The 25,090-nt window shown below is 38.2% G+C and overlaps 1 protein-coding gene across 6 annotated transcripts in view; it reads left to right on the top strand.

Moving 5' to 3' along the window:
• LOC126337083 (organic cation transporter protein-like) overlaps nucleotides 1-25,090 on the top strand; it is a 307,774-nt gene that overhangs the window by 162,508 nt on the left and 120,176 nt on the right. For all 6 annotated transcript variants that reach the window (XM_050001432.1, XM_050001437.1, XM_050001433.1 and 3 more), the window contains one exon: nucleotides 14,909-15,049. In XM_050001432.1, the coding sequence (XP_049857389.1) occupies nucleotides 14,909-15,049 (141 nt within the window). The remainder of the gene's footprint in view (nucleotides 1-14,908; nucleotides 15,050-25,090) is intronic.

The raw sequence follows: 25,090 nt of genomic DNA, 5'->3' as shown, positions 1-25,090 counted from the left end.
CAACCATGCATCAACATGCTCACTTTTCGATAAAGAGGTAGAAGATCTCTGAAAAAAAGCTACAAAAGCTGATAAATGGCAAGAAACACACTCTAGGGGGGGGGGGGGGGGGGGGGGGGGAAAGAAGCACCATGATAGAATTATCTGAATGAGATGGAGTCAGTAGATGTGATGTACATGTACCAACAAACAAATGATTAGAATTTCAGAAAAATAGGATGATTTATTCAAGAGAAAGAGCTTCAGAAAATGAGCAGATCAATAATGCATTGATCCACCTCTGGCTGTTACACAAGCTGTTATTTGGCTTGGCATTGATTGAGATAGCTGTTGGATGTCCTCTTGAAGGATATTGTGTCAAATTATGTCCAATTGGCGAGTTAGATTGTTAAGATGCTGAGCTGGTTGGAGGCCCTGTCCATAATTCTCCAAATGTTTCCAATTGCAAAGAGATTCGGTGATGTTGCTGGCCAAGTTAAGGTTTGGGAAGCATGAAGACAAGCAGCAGAAGCTCTCACAATGTGTGGTTAGACATTATTTTGCTGAAATGTTAGCCCAAGATGGCTTGCCATGAAGGGCAATAAAATGGGGCAAAGAATAGTGTTGATGTGCCACTGTAAGGGTGCCATGGATGACAACCAAACGAGTTTGCTTAAAGATAAAACAGCACACTAGGGCATCACTCCCAGTTGTCAGGCTGTATGGCGGGTGACAGTCATTTTGGTATCCCACCACTGTCTGAGGCATCTCCAGACACATCTTTGGTCTAGAATGCACTAGAATTGTCTTCAATGATCAGTCTTGCTTCAAATTGAGCCCCAATAACCAGTCAAGACATGTCAGGAGATGCACTAGATAGCAGTGGGCTACCAATCTGACTGTTGTGCACCATAGAGCCTGACTACCAGGAGGGATAACCTGGAGTTCCATTTCCTTTCATAGCAGGACCCCTTTGATTTCATCCAGGCTATCCGTAGAGTACAGTATGTCAATGATATTCTGTGCCCAAATTTGTTGCCCTTCATGGTAAGCCATCCTGGGATTACATTCCACCAAGGTAATGCCTGCTCATGCAGGACAAGATTTTCTACTGCTTGTCTTCATGCTTACCAAACACTACCTTGACCAGCAAGGTCACTGCATCTCTCCCCAACAAAGAACGTTTGGAGCATTGTAGGCAGAACCCTCCAACCAGATCAGGCTTTTGATGATCTAACATGCCAACTGGACAGGGTCTGACACAATACCCCTCAGGAGAACGTTCAACAACTCTATCCATTAACACCAAGCCGTTTGCATAAGGACTAGAGGTGGACCTTTGCATTATATTGTGCTCAATTTGTGACACTCTTTCTCTTGAATAAATAATCCAATATTTTCTGAAATTATTCAGAGCATTAAGGGAGACAAAAATTGTGACTGAGTACAGGAATTCGACAATAGGAAAGTAAGAGAAAGGAAAATAGTAGAACTTGGATTGAGGAAATGAAAACATGAAGCCACCTGGCAGAAATGTAGACAGAGCATAAGTGCATTATTTCTAACACTTGGTTTAAGAATCATAAAAGAAGGTTGAACAATATGTTAACTGAAGGTTGGCTGATGTCTGGGGTGGGGGGTGGGGGGGGGGGGCTATTTTGGGGAGTAGGAAGAAGCAAGTCCATCTCCCTTATAGACTGTCACGAGCCTTAACTGCCTCTCACAGCTGTGACACCTTAACCTGTGGTTCATGCTTCAACAAAAGCAGAAGTCATGCACAGAGGTAAAGATTGCTTAAATATTGTTCATAACCAAACCTGAAATCATCATTTATTGACATGTTTAATAAAGAGACTAACTGGAACAATTACATTCACGTATCACCAAAAAGGAAACAGTATCAAATAAGAGCAAAGCACAACACAGTAACACAGCAGATGACAGTGGCTACATCACACAGTAGTTTCAGCTAGATTTAACCTGCCAGACCCTTCTGACATTTGTTGACTTCTACTGATTTAGGACTAGGGAGCAGATTGGCTAACTTAAAATTAATGTGATGTACATGTGGAAGTGACCTAGATTTATCAGCAAGTTTCAGACAGATTATATAATGGTAAGAGAGAGATTTTGAATGCAGTTTTTAAATTTTAGAACATTTCCAGGTTCAAATGTGGACTCTGACTATAATTTATTGACTATGAACTGCAGATTTGAGAGTTTAAAAATTGTGCGGCAGCAAATTTTGACTGCAAGATGGGAAAGGAATTCAGCATGAGTGGGTATGCCTCTCTCTTTCCTTCTTCAGTTTCCTTATACTTTCAAGCAGTGGAGCAACCTTGCTCTGAGTCAGTAGTTTTTAGAAATAAAATAGTAAAGGCATTAGAGGACCAGGCAAAAAGACAAGGAACAACAGAAAACCATGGATAACACACAAACCACTAAATTTAACTTACAAAAACAGACATATATAAAAATGACCTCCAATGAAAGAGATAAAAGGAAATACATACATCTAAAACATGAAATTAGCAGAAAGTGTAAAATGGCAAAGTATGAATACTTAGAATAGAAATCCAAAACTGTAGAAACATGCATGACTGCAGAAAGGTAGATGACAGCTGTACAAAAATTAAAGAGAACTTTTGATAAAAGAGAATCATATGTATGGCAAGCCATAATAAACAAAGAAGGGAAGGCTGAAAGATGGAAGGAATGTATAGAACAAAGGAAATAAACTTGAAGTAAATTTTCTAGAAGAGAAGAAGTAGTACATGAAGATGACACTGAAGATATTATAATGCAAGAAGAATTTGACAGACCACTGAAAGATTGAAATAGAAACAAGGCTCCTGGAGTAAACTGCACTTCCTTGGAGTTATTGAGATCCTAGAGATCATGACAAGACTATTCCACCTGCTACAAACAATATATGAGACAGGACTAATACTCTCAGATTTCAAGAAGAATTTATTAATCCCATTTCCAAAGAAGACAGGTGCACAGAGATGTGACTATTACAGAACAATCAGTTTAATAAGTCATGATTGCAAAGTAATGACATCAATTACTAACAAAAGAATGGAAAGGCTAATAGAAGCTAAGCTGGGAGAAAATCAGCTTGTGTTCCAGAGGAATGTAGGATAATGCAAGACAAAACTAGTCCTACAAATTTTGTTAGACAACAAATTTGAAAAAAACATACCTTTGTTTACAGCACTTGCATATTTAGAGAAAATGTTTGACGGAGTAGAATGTCAGACACTCTTTGATATTCTGAAAGTAGCAGGTTTAAAATGCAGGGAGAAAACTGTTACCTGCAACATATACAGAAACCAGGTTAAATGACAGGAAAGGAAAGCATTAGTTCATAAGGGAGTGAGATGGGGTTGTAGCCTATCCCTAATGTTATTCAATGTGTTTGTTGACTTAGCAGCAAAGAAAACTAGCTGTAAGAATAAATTTGGAGGTGAGTTAAAGTTCAGAGAGAAGAAATAAAAACATTGAAGTTTGCTAATGACCTTGTAATTCTGTCACAGATACCTAGGGTGTAGAAGATCAGTTGAACAGAGGGGACAGTGTATTGGGAAGAGGTTAGAAGAGATATATCAAATAAAGTAAAACAAGGGTACTGGGGTGTAGCCAAATTAAATTAGTGCTGAGGAAATTAAATAAGGAAATGAGACACTAAAAGTAGTAGAAGAGTTTGCTACTTTTGCAGAAAATAACTGACAATGATTGAAGCAGAGAGGATACAAAGTACAGACTGGCAATAACAAGAAAAATGTTTCTGAAAAACTCAAATTTGTTTATATTAAATATAAATTTAAGTTTTACAAAGTCTATTTGCAAAGTACTCTGTCTGTCAGAAGTTAAATGAAGATTATAAATAAAACAGAATCCATTTAAATGTAGCACTACAGAAGAATTCTGAAGTTTAGGTGAGTAGATTGGATAACTGTAGAAAAATTACTGAATCTAAGTGGGTAGAAAAGAAATTTATGGCACAATTCGACTAAAACAATGGATTACATGAAAGGGTACACTATGAGGCATGAAGGACTTTTCCGTTTAGTTATGGAGGGAATTTAGGGGTTTAAATTGAAGAAGATTCAATGGCTTATCCACAATATGTAGGTCCTAATAGATGTTGGATGCAGAGCTGAAGAGGTCTGCACAGGACAGACAAAGAATATTACAGTGCAGGATTTTTGCTTTATTTATTACTACCACTAGTGCTGCAATGTATGGTTTTTGCTTTATTTTGGTGATACAGTAAAGAATTTTGTAGTATTGCTTGTAGTGTTCCTTCATGTCTTCACAACACCTAGACCTCTGCATTAAATAAAGCACTCTTGCCCTGACACAATATACTTTGATCCCAGATGCTAGCAGCCCTTTCTGTTGACTTCACTATTGATGTCCCTGTCAACCTTGTGAAGAAAAGCTAGATACATAGTGCTGTAAGATATTTCTGAGTGTAACATATGCTGACCTGTGCAAAAAAGAGATTCAAACATTCAGCTGTAAATCATTCAGAGGAGAGTATAGTTATCATCTGGGTTCTGTCTGTCTGCTTGTGTCACCAGTAAACATTACATTTTTTGTGTTATTATGTATGTATATGATGTGTTTCTCTTTGTCTTAAGCTGACATATCCAATGTCATTGTAAAAGGATTCTTGGATGAATAAATTACTAATACCAGTCCTTTGGAGTTATTGATAAGTCATTTCTGATTCACGTCTGAAGATGTTATGTCCTATGGGCCCTGAAACCATGCACCAACATGGAAGCCGTTAAAAGTGCTTACCATACTTGTATTCTGTTACATCTAAACTATGGAGCAACGTTCAGGAGAAGCTCTCTGACAGTACTCAATACATTTAAATGAAAACATGTCTTCACACTACTTAACTCACTTCCAGTATGATGCATTTACCTAAGAGAATCTGATTTATTTTTGAAAAAAAGTGTAGTAGATAAAGACAAAAGTCTTCATAGGAACTGTGTTGTCCACAGCCATGACACCAAACTCAGGAATAACTTTCACACTTCACACACAAATACCAGAATGTGTCATTCCACTGAAGTTTGAAACTTTTTAATAAACTTTCTATGAAGAAAACACTATACAGGATATGAACTCCTTTAAACAATCTCTAAACTTGTATTTACAGTTTCACTGTTTCAACCCAGTGAGTGAATACATAAATATATACATTTTGAAGTTCAGTGATTCACATTTTCTTTTTATACACACTAGCCAAGTTTATATCATATATTTAATTTAATGTTATGGATCATAATCTAGATTTGTATTACTATTTAATGTTTATATTTTTGCATTTTACCATTTCCACTGCATGGTTTTGCATTTATGCTTTCCATAGTCAATGTTTTGTTACAGTGAGGGTGCAGAATTTACATATTTAGTTTCCTTTATGAGCAGTTTAAGGTGAAAGGTTCTGTATGTTGAAAATACCAAACATCTTCTGTTGTTACAGATGTGCTATCCCATAGTAAAAAATTTAATGTAAATTTATTATTTTGTGTCATCTGCCCTATATCTTTGTTGACACACAGTATGATATTTCTGGGCTTCAATAAATAAAATATACCAATAAATCCAATGTAATAGCTAATATTAAGAGTAAGTCTCCAACAAAACTTTGTGGAACTCTTGTTCTATAGCTTTCCATTCTAAATTAAGTTTTATTCCCATGGTACTGGCCAACAAGACCCTCAGCTTCCTAGAATTAATGTAATCTCAGTCCATGGAAACTAGATGTCTTTGTTGTCATGAAATTTAAGTTTTTCCAGCAGAATTTTATAATTCACACAAATGAAAGCCCTGGCTAGGTCACAGAATTCCCTGAGACAACCATTTGTACTTTCAATGGCTGGCTCCCAAGCTGTGCTTAAGTGGAAGCTACTGTCTTTATTGAGGGTGTTGTCACAATTTTTTACCTTAATCACTTTTTTTTGCATTTTCCCACAAACTGTTAGTCTGCATTATTACAAATGTCTTACTGCATGCAATGCAATCTCCATTTTCTAGAGTATGCTCTGCTACCTCTGGTTTCTCAGGGTGCTGATGGCAAAAACTTCTCTAGTGTTCTACACTGCTGTGTTCAACTGTATGCACTGTCTGTCAGACACAAAACTTTCCACACCCACATAGTATTTTATATACTCCTGGCATTCTGAGTCACACTTCGGGCATCACATGTTGTTAAATTTTTACTGGAATCTTGAAAACCAAATCAGTTTTGTGCCTCTGTAGGAGCTAGCTAATCTTTCCTGTTACTGAGCTACAGAATGGTATAAATGCAAGCTTCTACATGTCCTACTTGGTGTCCTGCTTACCTGTTTTCAGAAAGGTGGTTTGTGTTTTTGCCTTTGTGAGACTCAGCAACAGGAAAGGTTAGTTAGCTACTAAGGAGGCATACAGTCAATTCAGTCCTCAGGTCTCCAGTGCTACTAAGGAGGCATACAATCAATTCAGTCCTCAGATCTCCAGCAAAATTAAACAACACATGAGGCCTGCAAAAGATGATGTTGACACGGGAAAACAGGAGTATATAAAATACAATAGCACTATGTTGAAAACGAGAGATGCTTTTGCCTTTGGTTCCCTGAGTTTGGTACCCTAAGAAATGTGTGTGTGGACACTTTTATTTGGATAGCACTGTTTAGAAAATGAGAGATGTTCTTGCCTTTGGTACCCTGAGAAATTAGCAGTAGCAGAGCACTGAATCACGTGCAACAAGATATTTGTATTGCATTCAAAGAGACATCTTTATTACACAGACTAATAGTTTCTGGGACAGCATAATAACAGAAACATTTGAGATAAAAATTTATGACAACAACCTCAATAAAGACAGCAGCCTGTAGCTAAGTTTGGCTTGGGATATGGCCATTGGAAGGTTGCTGCAGGCACGGTGGGTGTGCAATGAAAACTTTACCTTATATGGCACTGTAGCAGTCACAGTGATGAAATGGAAGGCAGCACAGTTCTAGTCACATCAAGTGGTTTAAAATCCATGAGATTTTGGCAGAACTTCATTTGTGGAGTAAAACATGATTTTCTCTGTAGAGAATCCTTTATTAAAGGCAGACAGTGTATTTAGGAGAACAGACCAGGAGAAATAAGTCAATATTGTATGGTAGGTAACTTCCTCAAAATCTCACAAAAGAGTGACAGGAGAGAAATGAATCTGTTAATGTAGACACCCCCAAAAGCAGTAATACAGTGGATCTGTAAATGTAGGCAGTTTCTTATCACCATTTTTATATATGGGTGTCATGCTTTATATTTAAGTCACAGAAAAATCACTTTAGCCACTGGTTTGTTATAAAGATAGGACAATATTTTTCTTATCAGGCCAGAATAAGATTTCAGTGATAAAATGCCCTTGAGCTTCTAGTCACATCAAGTGGTTTAAAATCCATGAGCTTTTGGCAGAGTACTCCTCAGCCATTGTCAAGTGGCAACTGTCTTTCGGTTGCTGCTGCCAGCCTTATATAACTGTGCTGCCTTCCATATCATCACTGTGACTGCTACAGTGCCATATAAGGTAAAGTTTTCATTTGCACACCCACCATGCCTGCACCAACCTTCTAATGGCCAAATCCCAAACCAAACTTAGCTACAGGCTGCTGTTTTTATTGAGGTTGTTGTCATAAATTTGTATCTCAAATGTTTCTATTATTACGCTGTCCCAGAAACTATTAGTCTGTGTAATAAAGATGTCTCTTTGAATGCAATACAAATATCTTGTTGCACGTGATTCAGTGTCCATTTTCTAGACCATGCTCTGTTACTGTTGATTTCTCAGGGTACCAAAGGCAAAAACATCTCTCATTTTGTACACAGTTCTATCCAAATAAAAGTGTCCACACACACATTTCTTAGGGTACCAAACTCAGGAAACCAATTCTAAAAAACGTTTGAGGGTACTCTGACATTGGATATAATGCAACTAAAACTACTTATTACTGAAGCATGGGATACCACCCGTCTGCTTTTAGCCATGACATCATCATGTCGAACTAAAAAAAAAAAAAAAAAAAGAGAGGAAAAGAAAAGAAACGGTATCAGCCTCTTCAGTTGACTTTACTACAGCTCAAATGAAGCAAACAATACCAAGAAACACCCAAACATACAAGAGAATGTGCTGTCAAACACTTCAGTTTATATCACCTCAAATGAAACATGCGATTCCCATCAACCCCTGAACAATTAAAGAAATAGGTATTGTACACTTCAATTGACCTATAATACACCTCAAATGAAACAGGTGAGTCCAATCAACCCTCCAACATACAAAAAAATACATGGAAATATTACCGAACACATATTTTAACCTATAAAACACAACTAAAAGACACAATACAGTAAAATAAATCTTTGGCACTCTTCCAAGTTCTCAACATCATAAAAAAATTACTTTGTCGATGAATAAGTTTAGGGGTAAGCTTCCCCCAGTGTTACCCCAGAAAAACAACTCTGGATATATCAGATGTCCCACGTGTACTGAGAGATCCAACTGTCGAAATCTGCATGTTGGAGGGTAAGTGGCGGGATTGCAAATAGTGTCCACGAGGGGACAATGATTTGTGGAAATTGTTATATTCCTTCCTTCAATGTCTGTGCAGAAATATTTAATGGCCTCTTACACTACCAGAAGTCCTCTGTCGAAAGTTGACCACTTATGTTGAGCCACAGATAGTTTTCTTGAGGAAAAAAAGAAATGGAGTGGCTGAGTTGTGTTACCAACGTGTTGTTGAAGAACCGTACCTATGCAGAATCACTTGCAACAGCTGTAATAAGAGTTGAATGTCTGGAAAGGGCGGGCAATAGTGATGGCACATTCAAAAGCTGTTTTGAGATACTCATTATATCACCAGATCACTGTATCTGGCAGTTACTGGATAAGGGAGGCTTGGATAGCTGCCACCATTGGCAGGTTGGATCTGTAAAAAATTATGGTCCACAGAAACTGGCTCAGTTTGCAAAAGTCACAGGGAGTGGTGGACCATGAATGCAATCGATCTGATCTTGTGGAGAACGTATACTCTCACAGAAGATGGTGTACCCAAGAAAGATAACAGAGATGTGCCAAAGTTATGATTTATCATGATTAATTTCAACTCTGGTACTTGCCTGCACCAAGACCAGGAGTAGCTCATGTTCCTCATAAGAGGAGGAGAACATGAGAATGTCATCTAGGTCGCCCTTCACTACCTGAATAATTTATTTTATCTCAGCAAACATTTCATTATTTTCTTCATCATCTGCAGAGCTAGTTGGCATATAAACTTGTACTACTATAGTAGGCATGGGCTTCATGTCTTTCTTGGCCACAATAATGCGTTCACTATGCTGTTTGTAGTAGCTTACCCGCACTCCTATTTTTTTTATTCATTATTAAACGTACTCTTGCATTACCCCTATTTGATTTTATATTTATAACCCTGTATTCATCTGACCAAAAGTCTTGTTCCTCCTGCCACTGAACTTTACTAATTCCCACTATATCTAACTTTAACACATCCATTTCCCTTTTTAAATTTTCTAACCTACCTGCCCGATTAAGGGATCTGACATTCCACGCTCCGATCCATAGAATGCCAGTTTTCTTTTTCCTGATAATGACGTCCTCTTGAGTAGTCCCCGCCTGGAGATCCAAATGTGGGACTATTTTACCTCCGGAATATTTTACCCAAGAGGACGCCATCATCATTTAACCATACAGTAAAGCTGCATGCCCTTGGGAAAAATGACGGTTGTAGTTTTCCCTTGCTTTCAGCCGTTCACAATACCAGCACAGCAAGGTCGTTTTGGTTAGTGCTACAAGGCCAGATCAGTCAATCATCCAGACTGTTTCCCCTGCAACTACTGAAAAGGCTGCTGCCACTCTTCAGGAACCACACATTTGTCTGGTCTCTCAACAGATACCCCTCCGTTGTGGTTGCACCTACAGTAGAGCCATCTGTATCGCTGAGGCACGCAAGCCTCCCACCAACGACAAGGTCCATGGTTCATGGGAGGACTCCACTAAGAAGTTGGGTGAAATCCTAAATACATGGAATAGGATAATTGTCTATTATGGTACGCACATAAAAACGACAGCAGTCACCACAGAGGTGCATTGTGCCACCCCTTCTTGGGGACTAAGTGTATGGCGGAAGACCAGCTACTGTCCAACAGTTGAAAAATTCCTGCCCACAGAAGTTCATCCACTGCAGCCTTAATAAGGCATATTTTGTCTGGAGGGAGGCGATGTGCTTAAAACACTCTATCATGACAATTTTATGAGTGTGTTTTATTTCATAATAGTATTCATTTGTCCTGATGAACATGGCAAAGGGACTTCTCAAGCAGCAGTCAGTAGAACACTAGGGTCACAAACCTGAGATGCCATTGGTGTGGGCGAGGGCGAAGATGCCAGAGTCATAAGAGGCGCATTGCTTCTGTCGAGATATGGTGGCATAGACAGTTGTTGTATGAGGTGTTGTACACCCACGAGGGCCTGCTTAGCTATCAAGATGGTGTAGTTCTATTCTTCATTGTGAGTGTGACAATCATCAACCACAGAACACTCGGGTTGGACATGAGCAATGAAGTGGCGAGGCAGTGTACCACAAAAGAGCACTTGATGAGAGCTGTGTCAGTATTGTCAGAGATCTGAGGGGGAGAGAGAGCCGAGGGAATGACTGATCATGCAAAGTGTGTACCCAAAGCATGGTGCACTAAAGCAGATGACAGGGGGTCAGGCAACTGGTCAAAGTGAATCAGGAAATCAGTTCCAAGTACCAGGTCTTCAACATTGGCGATGTGGAAGGACCACATGAGTGGTTAACTAGGGATGAGTTTAATAGGTAACCTGAGCATTCCATCAATTTGAAGAGATGATTTATTGGCTGGTTGAAGGAAAAGTTAGGTTGGTGTTACATCCACTACTGTGAATGAGAGTGGAACAACACTAACTTCAATTACCGTGTCGACAAGGAAATGACGAAGCAAGCATAAATCCAAGGTGACAGACATCCTCATAGATTAAAAGATCAAACAGAATGGAACATCTGCAGGCACCCTTCATCATCCTCATGAGCGGTGGCATCTACTGTGGCCCATGCAAAGAGTTTAGTAAAGTGGAGGGAGGTCAGTAATTGTGGACAGTGTTCCTGAAAGTTACGTGGAACCAGCATAGTGGATATACTGGGTGTGGGGCTGCACGTAAGTCAGCTGGAACTACCGCTCTTCCTGTGGCAGCAAGCATGGGGAGCAGAGGGGCGCTGGCTCGGCAGCAGCCAGAGTACCTCGGCAAGAAGCAGCTGGTGGTTCATGTTGCTAGCTGCTAGGTGCCTGTGTTTTTTTACATTGCTTGAGGTGAGCCTGCGCCCAACCTCCATCAGCCAGCGGAGGAGGTATAGGTGCTGGCCTATCAACCTCAGTAGCAAAACCTGCACTGTATGAGGGAAGTAGGTGGTGGTGTCGAATAATGGCATATGCCTGGTCAGTCAATCATAGTTTATCCTCACGTGATGTTGAGGTATGAGGGAGCAATTGTAGTTGTATTTTCTGGAGTAGCTTAACTAATCACAATGTCCAGAGCGCTTAGTCTGGCATGAACTCCATCGTGACCTGAGCTCAGAGGCATTTCCATAGCTGGGAACCAGTTCTATCGCCTAAACTTTCATCATAAATGATACCATAGATAGCATGTGCTGGCATACATGAAAGATGGTTGATGGGGAGTGTACTAGCAGAAGCATATTTATTACGCTCGGGTGGTTTAGCAACAAGTCACTAATAAGATCAGTGTGGTCATGCAAATGGCTCACCAAACAAACAAATCAAGGGACATCATCCATGATTCCAAGTTTATCCAACAAGCTGTCCACCACGATAAACCATGTCATAGGGTTCTCCATTTTCAATGACTGCAGTTTCAGAAAAAAGTCTGGAGGCAGAGCTTGTGGAAGAGTTGGTAGGGTGCGAACCGCATGAGGGTCAGAAGCTAGCATCCACTGGCTTCGACTATACAATGGTGACAGGAGTGATGTTTTGATGAAAGCCCAGTATTTGTGTTGGTGCAACATAATGCCCACCACTCACAGATCTTGTGGAGAAGGGGACAGCATGGCCCCACAAGGAACACATCACAGCTGGCACAGTAAAATCAAGAAGCAAGATGGGTGAAATGAAAGCAGCAGTGCTGCAGTGTGCTGCCAGTGATCTGTTGTCCATTATCTGTGTAGGAGGGACAGGCACATGACCCTTAACATGACGCAACATTGAAACATCGACAACTAATGTGCATGGTTTGCTGAAGGAAGTCACAAATTTGCAATTGAGTGCCAAGTGTTGGTGCATCACCTGTGGTCTAGGCGGTGTGATAGGTTGAGTAGATGCAGGGGTATTCCAGTGCAATTGATTCGAATGTCCCATGTGCCGATGCAGAAGTGGGCACACTAAATGGCATAGCATGATCAGCAAAAAAGTCAGTGTCGAATGTGTGTGACACGTGGTTTTTCTATTGAAATATCAAGCTTCTGGATATAAATAGCCAACAGTTATAATCAAACACTCTTTATTCATGCACAATACCCAGAAAATAAGACACTCGGAGTAAAAACGAACACAATCCAAACAACATCCAAAGCTCACTGAATCCCATGATAGAATACTCATCATTCTAGAGTAACTGGCAATTGATGGTTTTATGGTTGCTGCAAAGCACCTTCCCTCCACTCCCCTGCAGTGTGGAGCCCTGGGGAGTGGAAGAGTGTCTTGTCGAATACTGAGATGTTGTGAGCTGCTCGATGGGTATTGGTTGATCGTGCAGAGTAGCATGACCACCCATGCTGTGGGTGGTCTGAATATAAGGCATGGGTGGACCATTTGTCATGTAGTTGGGGAGGTCCATGCAGGGTGGTGTAGAGAGAGTATAGTCTGCCATCCAGTAAGGAGAATGGACTGGTCAACCTTTATGTGTGAATTGGGCCAGCATAGGAGCTGACAGTGTTGGAGGTGTGGAGAAGAGGAGGATGGATATCCCGAGCATCCCATTGATGCTGAGTGTCACTGTTACTCCAGCTGCATCCATCCCATCTGAAATGGAGACTGTATACAGGATGGTTATATGTGAAGGAGGTGTGGCCTCAGGCAAAACATAAAGGATGAAGAGTGATTCATCTTGGAGCTGTAAGGAAAGCTCATTGCTGTGTACAGTATCAGCCAAGTGTGCCCTGTTCCCTAAAACCTTTTTCTCAAGTTCTGTCAGTCCACTACACCCAATATTCCTTCACTTTGGCTGGTATGCCAACACACCAGGAACTTACACATGTCAATTAGACCTTGTATAATGATACCCATATTGTGCTAGCTCATCAGAACCCAGTGATTTTGATGAAACATGTGTATAGTGTTAACCCTTGTCATACTTATGCTTCCCACAATTTTAACCATGGTCAGCATGCTTATACATCTTAGAACAAAGAATTAACATAATCAGTTCTCATGTTGAACGTGTAGCACCAGAGAAATTGAGTCTTCCTTCTTTCTTTGTTATTTCAGTTAAAGAGCACATTTGAACTTATTGGCTTCGTCTGACAACTTCTTTTTCTTCTTCTCTTCCCAAAATCTGTTCATTAATTCACTTTCTTGTTTCCCATGTTCCTCTGAGTCCTGTTTTCCAATGGATTTTCTAGCTTTCTCTGTGAATGTGTGATTTACAATTAGGATTCCAAAAACTTTGCATTCTATGGTGGTATCTTCTTTGGCATTCATTTCTCAGAAGTCCTGCTTAACATCTTCAGATAAAGTGATTTTTACCTTTTCTGAATCTATTATATTAAATAGATTCTTTCAATGTACTTATCTATTGCTTTGTACAGGTCTGTGGTTATTCCATTCACCCATATGCCATTTATGTTAAGGGGAGCATACATTTTCCTGAGAATTTTTCGCTCTTCTTTTGAAATTTTATCAATTATTTTTGAATGACACCCAAAACAACTGTCTTGTGATGCCAGAGTTTCCCATTACAGCATATTACTCATTTACTGTAGTGATGCCATGTTATCCTGCACCCCTTTTGGAATGTGGTGGCTCTTCCTAAATTGGCTTTACTGCCTAGTCCACATGGTATTATGAGTTCTCCAAGGTCTTTAAAAGAAGAGACACATATAATTGCCCTACATTTCATTTATACTGGTCATCTTGTGATATTTTTATGTAAATTTTCTATCAAATGAGTCTTTGATGCTATGTCATGTAACTTCTCTACGACGTACCTGGTTTCCTCACTAGTCTTAGTGGAGATAGCCAGATTGGCAGCAGAGAAATCAAGCCAATATTGTCATTTAGCAGTTTGCCACACAGTCTTGATGTGACCTGTATTTCACTAAAAGCCTGTACTTTTGCAGATTTGAGCCCTTTCATATTTGGTCCTAACACAGGAATATTCAGGACTGTAGCCTTATGGATACTAACAGCTGCACAAAATGAATGTCTAGATAAGTAATTGGTATCTACCCTTACTTTTCTTTTTGATCTACATTAAGATGTAAAATACCAAATCTGTTACTTTTATATATTAAAGGAAGAGAAATCTCTTGAAAATGAGAGATTAAGGAAATTATTAGTCTTCAAAGTTTTGGGAAACTTTAAATGACATATAAAATAAAATAAGTACAAATTAACTTATTTTGATGCTTTGTCAACATGTTCTAGAAAAATTAAGCTCAAGTGTATTGTGTGTACTGTTATTTCATTTCTGTTACAGGATATACTAAAAGACCTATGCTGCACCTATTTAATATCGACATGTTGCCACATTTCTGTTACAGGATATACTGAAAGACCCATGCAGCACCTATTTAATATCTGACATGTTGCCACATTTCTGTTACAGGATATACTGAAAGACCCATGCAGCACCTATTTAATATCTGACATGTTGCCAATCAGCACAGTAAATTTTACAGAAAATGTAGATGATTCACCCTGTGGATATACTGAGTTTCCTGTGGAATATTACCACACAATCAGTCAGGTAGATTAGAAATTTAACATCTCAATATTTAAATGCAATGTTAGTGTTTATGCTTGGAATATAACAATGTGATATTTGTACATCCTTCAATTTACAAAAGCACTATTGATATATTTGTTTTCATCTTTAAAATCTACCTCTTCCTAATTGTAAATACTTTGGAAAAGGAAGTTTCTTAATTTGACTCACATAATTTTGAATTCCTGTATCTTTCTGATTACATATAATTGTTTGGAACTACTGAAAATGTGTGACTAAAATCATTGTTAGACAGTAAGTTACTAACTGTATATAAAAGTCAGTGTCCTAACTGACTGCCTCACTCACTCACTATCTCACTCACTCACTCATCTTCGCCCAGTCCAACTGTTAAGGATAGAAACATGAAATTTAGCGAAGTTACTGTAGGTGTTGTTCAAGACTGTATTTCCGAAATTCCAACCCAAAGGGGGTGAAATAGGGGTTGAAGGGATTTTTTTTTAAATGTCACTACTCAGGTAATTTTGAAGATAGACATATGAAAACTAGTATTTGGTTTCTTGGTCAGAAATAAAGAAGTATGTTTTTCAGCATTTTTGGAAATTTAATGCAGTGGGGGTGAAAGCTTCTTATGAAAATATATTATTATTGAAGAACTGCTAAAGTGGTTTTAAAGCTACATCTGTGAACACTGGTATTTGACTTCTCTGCTACAAGTAAAAGAATATGTGTCTTTGTTTTTGGAAGTTGACCCCCTAAGAGGATAAAATGTTTCATAAAAAAATATTTCATTACGAAAGAATTTTTAAAGCTAAATCTTCAAAAATTGGTGTTTGGCTTTTCAGTTAGAGGTGAAAGAAATACATGTTTTGGTGTTTTTGGAAATTTAACCCCTGAGGGAGTGAAAGAGTGTCAGACTGATTCACTGACTCACTGTCACCCAGCCCAAACAGCTAATGATAGAAACTTGAAGTTTGGAGAGGGTGTGGATCTTATACTGTAAGCATCACTTAAGAAGGAATTGTTTGAAATTCCACTAGTAGGGGGTGAAATAGAGAATGAAAGGCTTTTTATAAGTATGTCTCTATTAAGAGAATTTTGAAGCTAGAATTATGAAAACTGCTATTTGGTTTCTCAGCCAGAAAATTATAAAAATACATGTTTTAATGCTTTTGGAAATTCAACCCCTAAGGGAGTGCAATAGGAGATTAAAATTTTGAAGAAAGTATTTCATTACATAAACAAGATTTAAAGCTAAATTTATGAAAGCTGGTATTTCACTTTTCAGACATAAATAAATATTTGTTAGGGGGATGAAAGTTGCTATGGAAATATCTTCCAAAGAACAAAAAAGGAATGATTAACAAAAACTGTGGACTCCAGCTACCAGAATCACTTTTTAGTCAGAAGTCCATTCAGAAAATACCATGCTTATATGACCATAATTAACGTGAAGAGATTAGTAGGTGCTGCAATTTTTGAACAGCATAAAAATTCGATTAAATAAAAAAAAAAGTAGAAAAAAATTGCTGTCTGCAGGTCAGTCTACACGAGTGAAGCAGTGGGTGTTAAGCTGGTTTTATATAGAGGTTTAAAATGGATGATTCAAACCAACCTCTGTTAAAAATGTTTCGTATTTAACTTCACACAGAAGAGAGTAATTTAAACCTTACTTGTAAAATTTGCAAGAAACAATAATGGAACAAACAAGGTTACAAAATGTAAAAATCTATAATATTCCTATCATTATCTCTCCTAATATGCATCTACACCTAACCCTCTCAGGTTATACGGTGCAGAAAGGGATATATAGACAGTTACAGCACAGAGATGAACACACTACACATAACTAGCTAGCATCATGGCTTCATAAAACATTCTTCATTATTAAAGTGAAGTGTATGGCTATCAGTGAGGAAATAAGTAATATGTGTAGCTTGTGAACTGAACAAATGTAATTATGTATTTTGGTGCCAAGTTAGTCTTTAATACCTTGATAGATGCTCCACTGATCTGCTTTTCCTCTTATATCTATATTTTCAAGTCTACTATACAATTTCCAGTTAAGTGCCTGGCAGAGTGAGCTGCCACCTTTTGAACTTTTTCGAAGTCTTCTTTCAGTGCAGTCTGCTAAGGATCCCATACCACACAGCACTACTCTAGTAGAGGGTAGACAAGCATAGTGTAGGAAGTCATTTTAGTAGAGTTGTTGCATCATCTAAGTTTTGTGCCAATAAAATAGTCTTTGGTTTCCCTTCACCACAACATTTATGTGATCATTCCAAGGCTTAAAATTTTGTGATTTATAATGTACCCTAAATTTAATGATTTTCTTTTATTACTCATGAGGATGACCTCACACTTTTCATTATTTAGTGCCAGTTATCACTTTTTGCACAAAATTCATATCTTTTCTAAATCATTTAACAACTGGTTTTGATCTTTCTGGTAGCTTTAAAGGATGGTAAATGACAGCATCATCTGCAAACAATCTAAGATGGCTGCTCAGATTGTCTCCTAAATCTTTTATACATATTAGTAAGTTCAGAGGGTGTGTAACACTTCCTTGTGGAATGACAGATATCACTTCTGTTTCACTCAATCACCTTCTGTTAATTAGTCCAAATTATGATCTTTCCAATAGGAAATTATGAATCAGTTTACACAACTGACATGGTAATCCATAGGCACACAATTTGATTACAACGTGCATGTGAGAAACAGTGTCAAAAGCCTTCTGGTAATCTAGAAATGTGGAATCAATTTTAGATCTCCTGTTGATAGCACTCATTACTTCTAGAGAGAAAAGAGTTAGTTATTTTTTTACAAGGATGATATTTTCTGAACCTATGCTGGCTGTGTGTCAACAGAGTTAATACATAATCTTTGAAATAAGTCATAATGTTTGAACACAATATAGGATATATTCCAAAATCCTATTGGAAGGAAAGTTGCTACTCACCATATAGCGGAGATGCTGAGTCACAGATAGGCACAACAAAAAGACTCTCAGAATTATAGCTTTCGTGCGTTTAGGCCTTTCTCAACAATAGACAGACATATGCGTGCTCGTGCACATGTGCACACACACACACACACACACACACACACACACACGACTGCAGTCTCAGTTTTATATCTACCACTGACTTTAAACATGCAATTTCATCAATATGTAGAAATATTGGAGTCACCACCAAGAAGTCTTCTTTGAACTGTTCAGCATCTTTATCATGTGAACTGGGAGAGAAAAGAACTAATTATTTATTTATTCTGGTTTTCAAGCATAACTTTACGCATACTAACTCACAGGAACTATTACTTCAATTTCGCTACAAGATAGGCAAATTTTTAAGTAAAAAACTTGCAAACACCAACTGTATTTAATCTTGTTCTTTCTGAACACCATCAGGTCCTTTGTAAAAATTTCAAGTGAACTTATCTCCGGTTTTTACCAACTTTTGGTATCTATAGCAATTTGCTTTTCAGTGCTTTCAATTACCACTTGGAGCTCTGGTTCTTTCCCAACACAGCTATGACAATTTACTACTATAATGCTCAAGCTTCCTATGTCCACCCTTGTCCTGTGTTTGGCCTGCGCCCATTGAGACTGAAACCATTATTGTTCTTCCTCGAGACCCTCTAACTTAAAAAAACCACCCAGTCCACTCCACACAGCCTCTGATACGCATGTAGTTGCTTCCTGTGTGTAGTGGACCCCTGACCTATGAAGCAGGACCTGATACCTCACCACTCTATGGTATGAGTCAAGGAATCTGCAGCCTACATGGTTACAGGACTGTCTGAGCCTCTGATTCAGACCCTTCACTTGGCCAACTGTTAAGTAAATACAATCTAAGACAAAATCTATGATGCACCACAAGGGAATTAGCTGAATGGGACAGAAACCAGAAGATGTGAAGCACATGTACCGACAAAAAAAAGATTACAATTTCAGAAAAATTTGATGATTTATTCAAGAGAAAGAGCTTCACAAATTGAGCAGGTCACTAACACATTTGTCCATCTTTGGCCCTGATATAAGCAGTTATTCAGCTTGGCACTAATTGATAGAGCTGTTGGACATCCTTCTGAAGTATATCATGCCAAATTCTGTCCAACTGGCATGTCAAATTGTCAAAATCCCATGCTGATTAGAGGACCCTGCCCATAATGCTCCAAATGTTCTCAGTTGGGGAGAGATGTCTCGCCATGTGCAGGTAGGCATTAACTTGCTGAAATGTAAGCCCAGGATGGCTTGGGATGAAGGGTACAGAATACTGCCAAAGGACCACTGTGTTGTAATGGTGCCATGGATGACTACCAAAGGGGTCCTGCTATGAAAAGAATGGCATCCCAGACCTCGCTCTTGGTAGTTGGGTCATATGGTGGGCAACAGTAGGCTGGTAGCCCACCACTATCCAGGACATCTCCATGCTTGGTGGTCATAAGGCTCAGTTCAAAGGGGGCTCATCACAGAAGACAATTCTACTCCAATCAAGGAGATTCCAGTCCGAAGATGTAACTGGAGATGCCCTGGACAGTGGTGGGATACCAACCTGACTTTTGCCCACCATACAGTCCAACGACCAGGAGTGAAGGTCTGGGGTGCCATTTCTTTCCATAGTAGGATCCCTTTGATTGACATCCATGATGCCCTTATAGCAGTAGACGATTCACTACATCTTGATTTGATGCCTTTCATGGCAAGCCATCCTATTCTTACACTGCAACAAGATAATGCCAACCCACGCATGGCAAGAGTCATCTGACTTGCTCTGCATTCCTGAATGCCTTTGTTCACCATGTAATTCATAAAACATAACATGTGTCTGAATGAACGAATGAGCAAAAAATAACTCCATATAGACTTTGCTTCATTGTCTAAGATTCACAGGGGGTTCTGCATATTGGTGCAAAGATCTCCAAGAAATTAATTACATGTAGCAGTTTTAAGAGCTACTAGCAAAGCAAAAAATTCAGTTATAAATCTCTGATTTGAAAGAACACAAATTTGATATGTTTTGTCAAAACATACAAGATCATATGATTGGAAGAAGCTGATGTTATAGGCCTCTCCTTCTACACATTACCTAACTACCTGCATCGAACTGAATATTCCATTTGCTGTATGACAAGCAGTAATGCTGATTGTAACTAAGCACATAGTTAAGTAAAATAGGTTAACAATGAATTATGATTAGCTTAATCTAATTACAATGAGAATTATAGAAATTTCTCCTAATTTACTTCATGTAAATGTAAAAAAAAATCAATTACCAAGAAATAAGTTACCACTCCTATTCTTACACTATTCAGTTGCTGTTCTTATTTAATATTTCAGACTAAGCATATAATGTACTTTTATACAAGTAACTACTAGCTGTCTGTATACTAACAAGGAAAGCTGTTCGCTAATATATATACTAGAGTTAAACATAATTTAAATCCATGACTTCCAATGTTTTGATAAATTACAGAAGTATCTAAGAAGATAGTTTTTACTCTGTCTTTGACTATCTATGGATTTTGAGTTTCCTGCCTGACGCCTACCAGCCAACTTTTGCACCACAATGTAATGGTCCATTCTCAGTCCTAGATCAAAATGCAAAGTCTCGATAGAAATTATTTTTACTCTTAATACTGTGATTGAGAGTAGCCCAGTTCACTTAAATTTACTCTTGTTATTAACTGCAACTCCCCACGGACCATGGAACTTGCCAAGGTGACGTGGCTTGTGTGCAGATAGCTGCACTGTAGGTTTAACCGCAGCGAAGGGGTATCTGTGGCGAGGCCAGAAAAATATATGGATTCTAAAGAGGGGTACCAGCCCTTTCTGTAGTTGCAAGGAAACAGTTTGGATGACTGACTGATTTGGTCTTATAACATCAACCAAAATGACTTTGCTGTATAGGTAGTGAGAACGGATGAAAGCAAGGGCAAACTATAGCCATTACTTTTTCAAGGGCATGTAGCTCCACTGTTTGGTTAAATTTTGCTGGCATCCTTTGGGTAAAATATTCTGCTGGGAAAATATTCCCACATTCAGATCAACAGTTGGGGCTACTCAGGGAAAACAAAACTGGCATTCCATGGGGTGGGACATTCATCAAGTAAGTAGGTCAGAAAATTTTAAAAGGGAGAGGAATGGGTTAAAGTTAGTTGTAGTGGGAATTAGTACAGTTTGGTGGCAGAATGAACAGGGCTTCTGGTCTGGTGAATTCAGGATTCTAAATACATAGTCAAATAGGAGTAATGCAGGAGTAGGTCTGATAGTAAATAATAAAATAGGAAATTGGGTATGCTGCAAAGAACAGCATAGTGAACGCATTATCATAGCGAAGATGTACATCAAGCCAACACTCACCACAGTATTACACATTTACATGCCATTTAGCTCCACAGATGATGAAGAGATTGAGGTAACATATGATGAGATAAAAGAAATTATTCAGGAAGTTAAGGGAGGGGAAAATTTAATTGTGGCGAAGGACGGGGATTCAGTAGCAGGAAAAGGAAAGGAAAGAAAAATAGTAGGCACATACAGATTGGGGGAAAGGAATGAAAGAGGAAACTGCCTGGTAAAATTTTGCACAGAGCATCATTTAATCATCACTAACACGTGGTCTGAGAATGATGAATGAAGGCTGCATACACTGATGTCTTAAGCACCTTGCTTCCCACTGTTGAAGAGCAATTTTGGGATGGTGACTGCATCTTTCAACACGATCGAGCGCCTGTTCACAAGGCACAGTGTGTGGCGGAGTGGTTACATGACAATAACATCCCTGTAATGGACTGGCCTGCACAGTGTCCTAACCTTAATCCTATAGAACACCTTTTGGATGTTTTGGAACGTCGGCTACATGCCAGGCCTCACCGACCGACATCGATATCTCTCCTCAGTGCAGCATTCCTTCAAGAATGGGCTGTCATTCCCCAAGAAACCTTCTAGCACCTGATTGAATGTATAGCTGTGAGAGTGGAAGCTCTCATGAAGGCTAAGGGTGGGCCAAAACCATATGAATTCCAGCACTACCAATGGAGGGCACCATGAATTTGTAAGTCATTTTCAGCCAGGTGTCTGGATACTTTTGATCACATAGTTTATGTAGATTTAAAATTTTTTTTTATATTTATTCCCGTTACAGACCATAATACTTTACATCATGTTATTAATTTTAGTCTATGATGAGCATCTTCTGACCTAAAGAACAATAAGCCAGAGTTATTTTGCTGTGCAGAGTGCATCCAAATTGTGAAGTAAGGCATTTAGAAATCAGTTTATGCATAAATGACACTTTCACATAGCTGAGGCAAATAATTTTGTCCTCAAATCAAGCCAACATATTTAAATATGGTACAGTCAAGATAATAAGCTAAATAAGCTTTTTTCTTTAATTTATAATTCTAAGTACAGCGTACCATATTCTAACAGACTTGCAGATGATTTATATCTTAGCAGTATACATGTAGCAACAACTGCAAAACATGCAGTACCATGCACCAAGTACTGCTACAGAACATTCAATTTACACAAATTATGCACCTTTCTACAAGTGTGGTCACCAGAATGCTAGCATATTATAATGTGAAGTTGTGAATTAACCATGAAAGGAAACAAGGATGAAATTTTGGAGAGAATATAAATTTGTCGGAAATTTTTTGTGGTGTATGTGACATAATTAGAAATTGGAAGTTTCCTGCTATAGCAAACATCATGATATACAAGTCATACTGTCTGCCAATTTTGACCTATGAATCAGAATGTTGGACTTGAAAAAAAGAGAAGATTTGAGCAGAATACAGGCAACAGAGATGTGCTTTCTATGAGGGATCCTGAGTAAGATGAGAAGGGACAGTTTAAGGAATGAAACAATGTGAAACACTCTGCACATCAAGTTGCTAAGAGAAACTATGGAGAGTAATAGCCTTAAATGGATTGACCCCATTAAATGAATGGGACCAGAAAGACTTCTGAGAAGAGCTCTAAAATGAACAGAATCTTGAGAAAGGCCAATTAGAAGACTATGGACAAGACAGAGAGACTAGGTGAAGCATGATGTGAACTGAAGGGGATTGCAGTGGGAGAAAAGAGAAGCTTCTAAGAGGCTCTGTGAATGACTTGCATTAGCAGAAATGTTTCTGGAAGAAGAACAATATAGAAGGAGGGAGACTGTAGTTGACAAAATATTGCAAAGCAGATTGTGAAAACATAACATTGCATTACTAAAATGGTTAGTCAACTAAAACCAGCATTTATTTTTTTATTTATTCATCCATGGAACAATATATATTGTATGGATGTCGTCAGTTTATAATACATGAGCAGACATTTACATTTACAATGAAACAGATTTCTCATATTTTGTGTAGTTTTTATAACTAGTCATACACACACTTTGGTGATAATGTCATATGTTGCTAATAATCTACATCTATGTTAAATATTCTTTTACAGTTTAACAACTTTTACTTACTAAGAAGGTTTTAAGCTTTTGTCTGAAAGTGAGGGGCTCTTTTATTTTTTTAATTTCCTGTGGTAATTTGTTATAGTTTTATCCCATTATAAAACATACTTTTTTGCAAATTTGCCTTGTTCTTTCTAGCTAGATGGAGGTGGCAACAAGATCTTGTTTCATGGTCATGTATTAGGCTGTTTGTGCTATACATGTTGAAATTTTTCTTAATGAACATTGTGTTCTGAAAGATATACTCACAATAAACAGTTAGAATGCGTAGCTTTTTAAATAATTATTGACAGTGGGTCCTGTTGTTGCTGTTTGTTATTATCCTTATGGCTCTTTTTTGTACTTTGAATGCAGTTTGTAAGTTACTGGCACTTGTTCCCCAAAACATGATCCCATAGCTGAGGACTGAGTGTAGATATCCGTAATTTGTTATTTTAAGACAGGTATTATTGCATACTGGTGCAAGGATTTTAAGAGCATGGCATGCTGTGAATAATTTCTTTGCCAAAATGTTGACATGGTTTGTCGATTTCAGTTGGCTGTCTACATTCATCCCTAAGAATTTGGTATTTGTTACACATTCTAATTCATTATTATTAACTTTTATTCTAGTGGCATTGTGTTCTTTTGTTCAATTGGAAGTTAATATAGGAAGTTTTCTTTACATTTAGGGTTACTTTATGTTTTAATGACCAGTTGTGGACATCATTGAGACCTCGTTTGCTGTTTCTGACAGTTGTGTTGGATTTTCACCTGTTATTACTATGCTGCTGTCATCAGCAAAAAGTATTTTTTCTCCATATCTGATACTTTGTGGGAAGTCGTTAATGTACATAAGAAACAATATTGGGCCTAATACACTTCCCTGTGGGATGCCTATATTCACATGTTCTGGGTCAGACAGGTGTTTTACAAGGGAATTGTTTGAAACTTGTGATATCTCAACTCGTTGAACTCTGTTTTCCAAGTATGATTTGAACCACTTCTTTGTCACACCTCTTATTCCTATTTGCCCTAATTTATGAAGGAAGATTTTGTGGTCAAACTATTTTAGTACAACATGAAAACAATTTCAAAACCTGATTTGTTTAAGACACTCTAGTAGTAAGTCTTAAAAGTGAAGCTTTGGCAAATCTATATGCTTAAAACATCCTGCCTTTAAACCAATGACATGAATATTCTTTTCATAACCAAGCAAAAAAAAAAAAAAAAAAAAAAAAAAAAAAAAAAAAAACTTTTGCTTTACACACCATCAAGTGGATGGTGGTGAAATGCTACCATCTGCTGGATTAATCTGGATGCTTCTTAATGCTAATAAGTACTGTTTATTCATTGTGGACAGTATTGAGTGAAACTGAGCAAAGTGGTGGCTGCTGAGTCAAGGCACTGGACATATATTTGGGTGGACAGTAGCTCAAATCCTCAACTGGTCATCCAGCTTTAGGTCTTCCATAATTTCTCTAAAATAAATGGGAAAGAAGGAAAATGCTGAGATGGTTCCTTTTAAAAGAACACAGTCAGTGTCTTTGCTCATCCTTTTCCAAAACAAGCTTGTACTCTGTCTCTAATGACCTCATCATCAACAGGACAT

The sequence above is a fragment of the Schistocerca gregaria genome, chromosome 2 (assembly GCF_023897955.1).
Source record: "Schistocerca gregaria isolate iqSchGreg1 chromosome 2, iqSchGreg1.2, whole genome shotgun sequence".
Lineage (NCBI taxonomy): Eukaryota > Metazoa > Arthropoda > Insecta > Orthoptera > Acrididae > Schistocerca > Schistocerca gregaria.
This window is presented reverse-complemented; position numbering and strand designations above follow the sequence as displayed.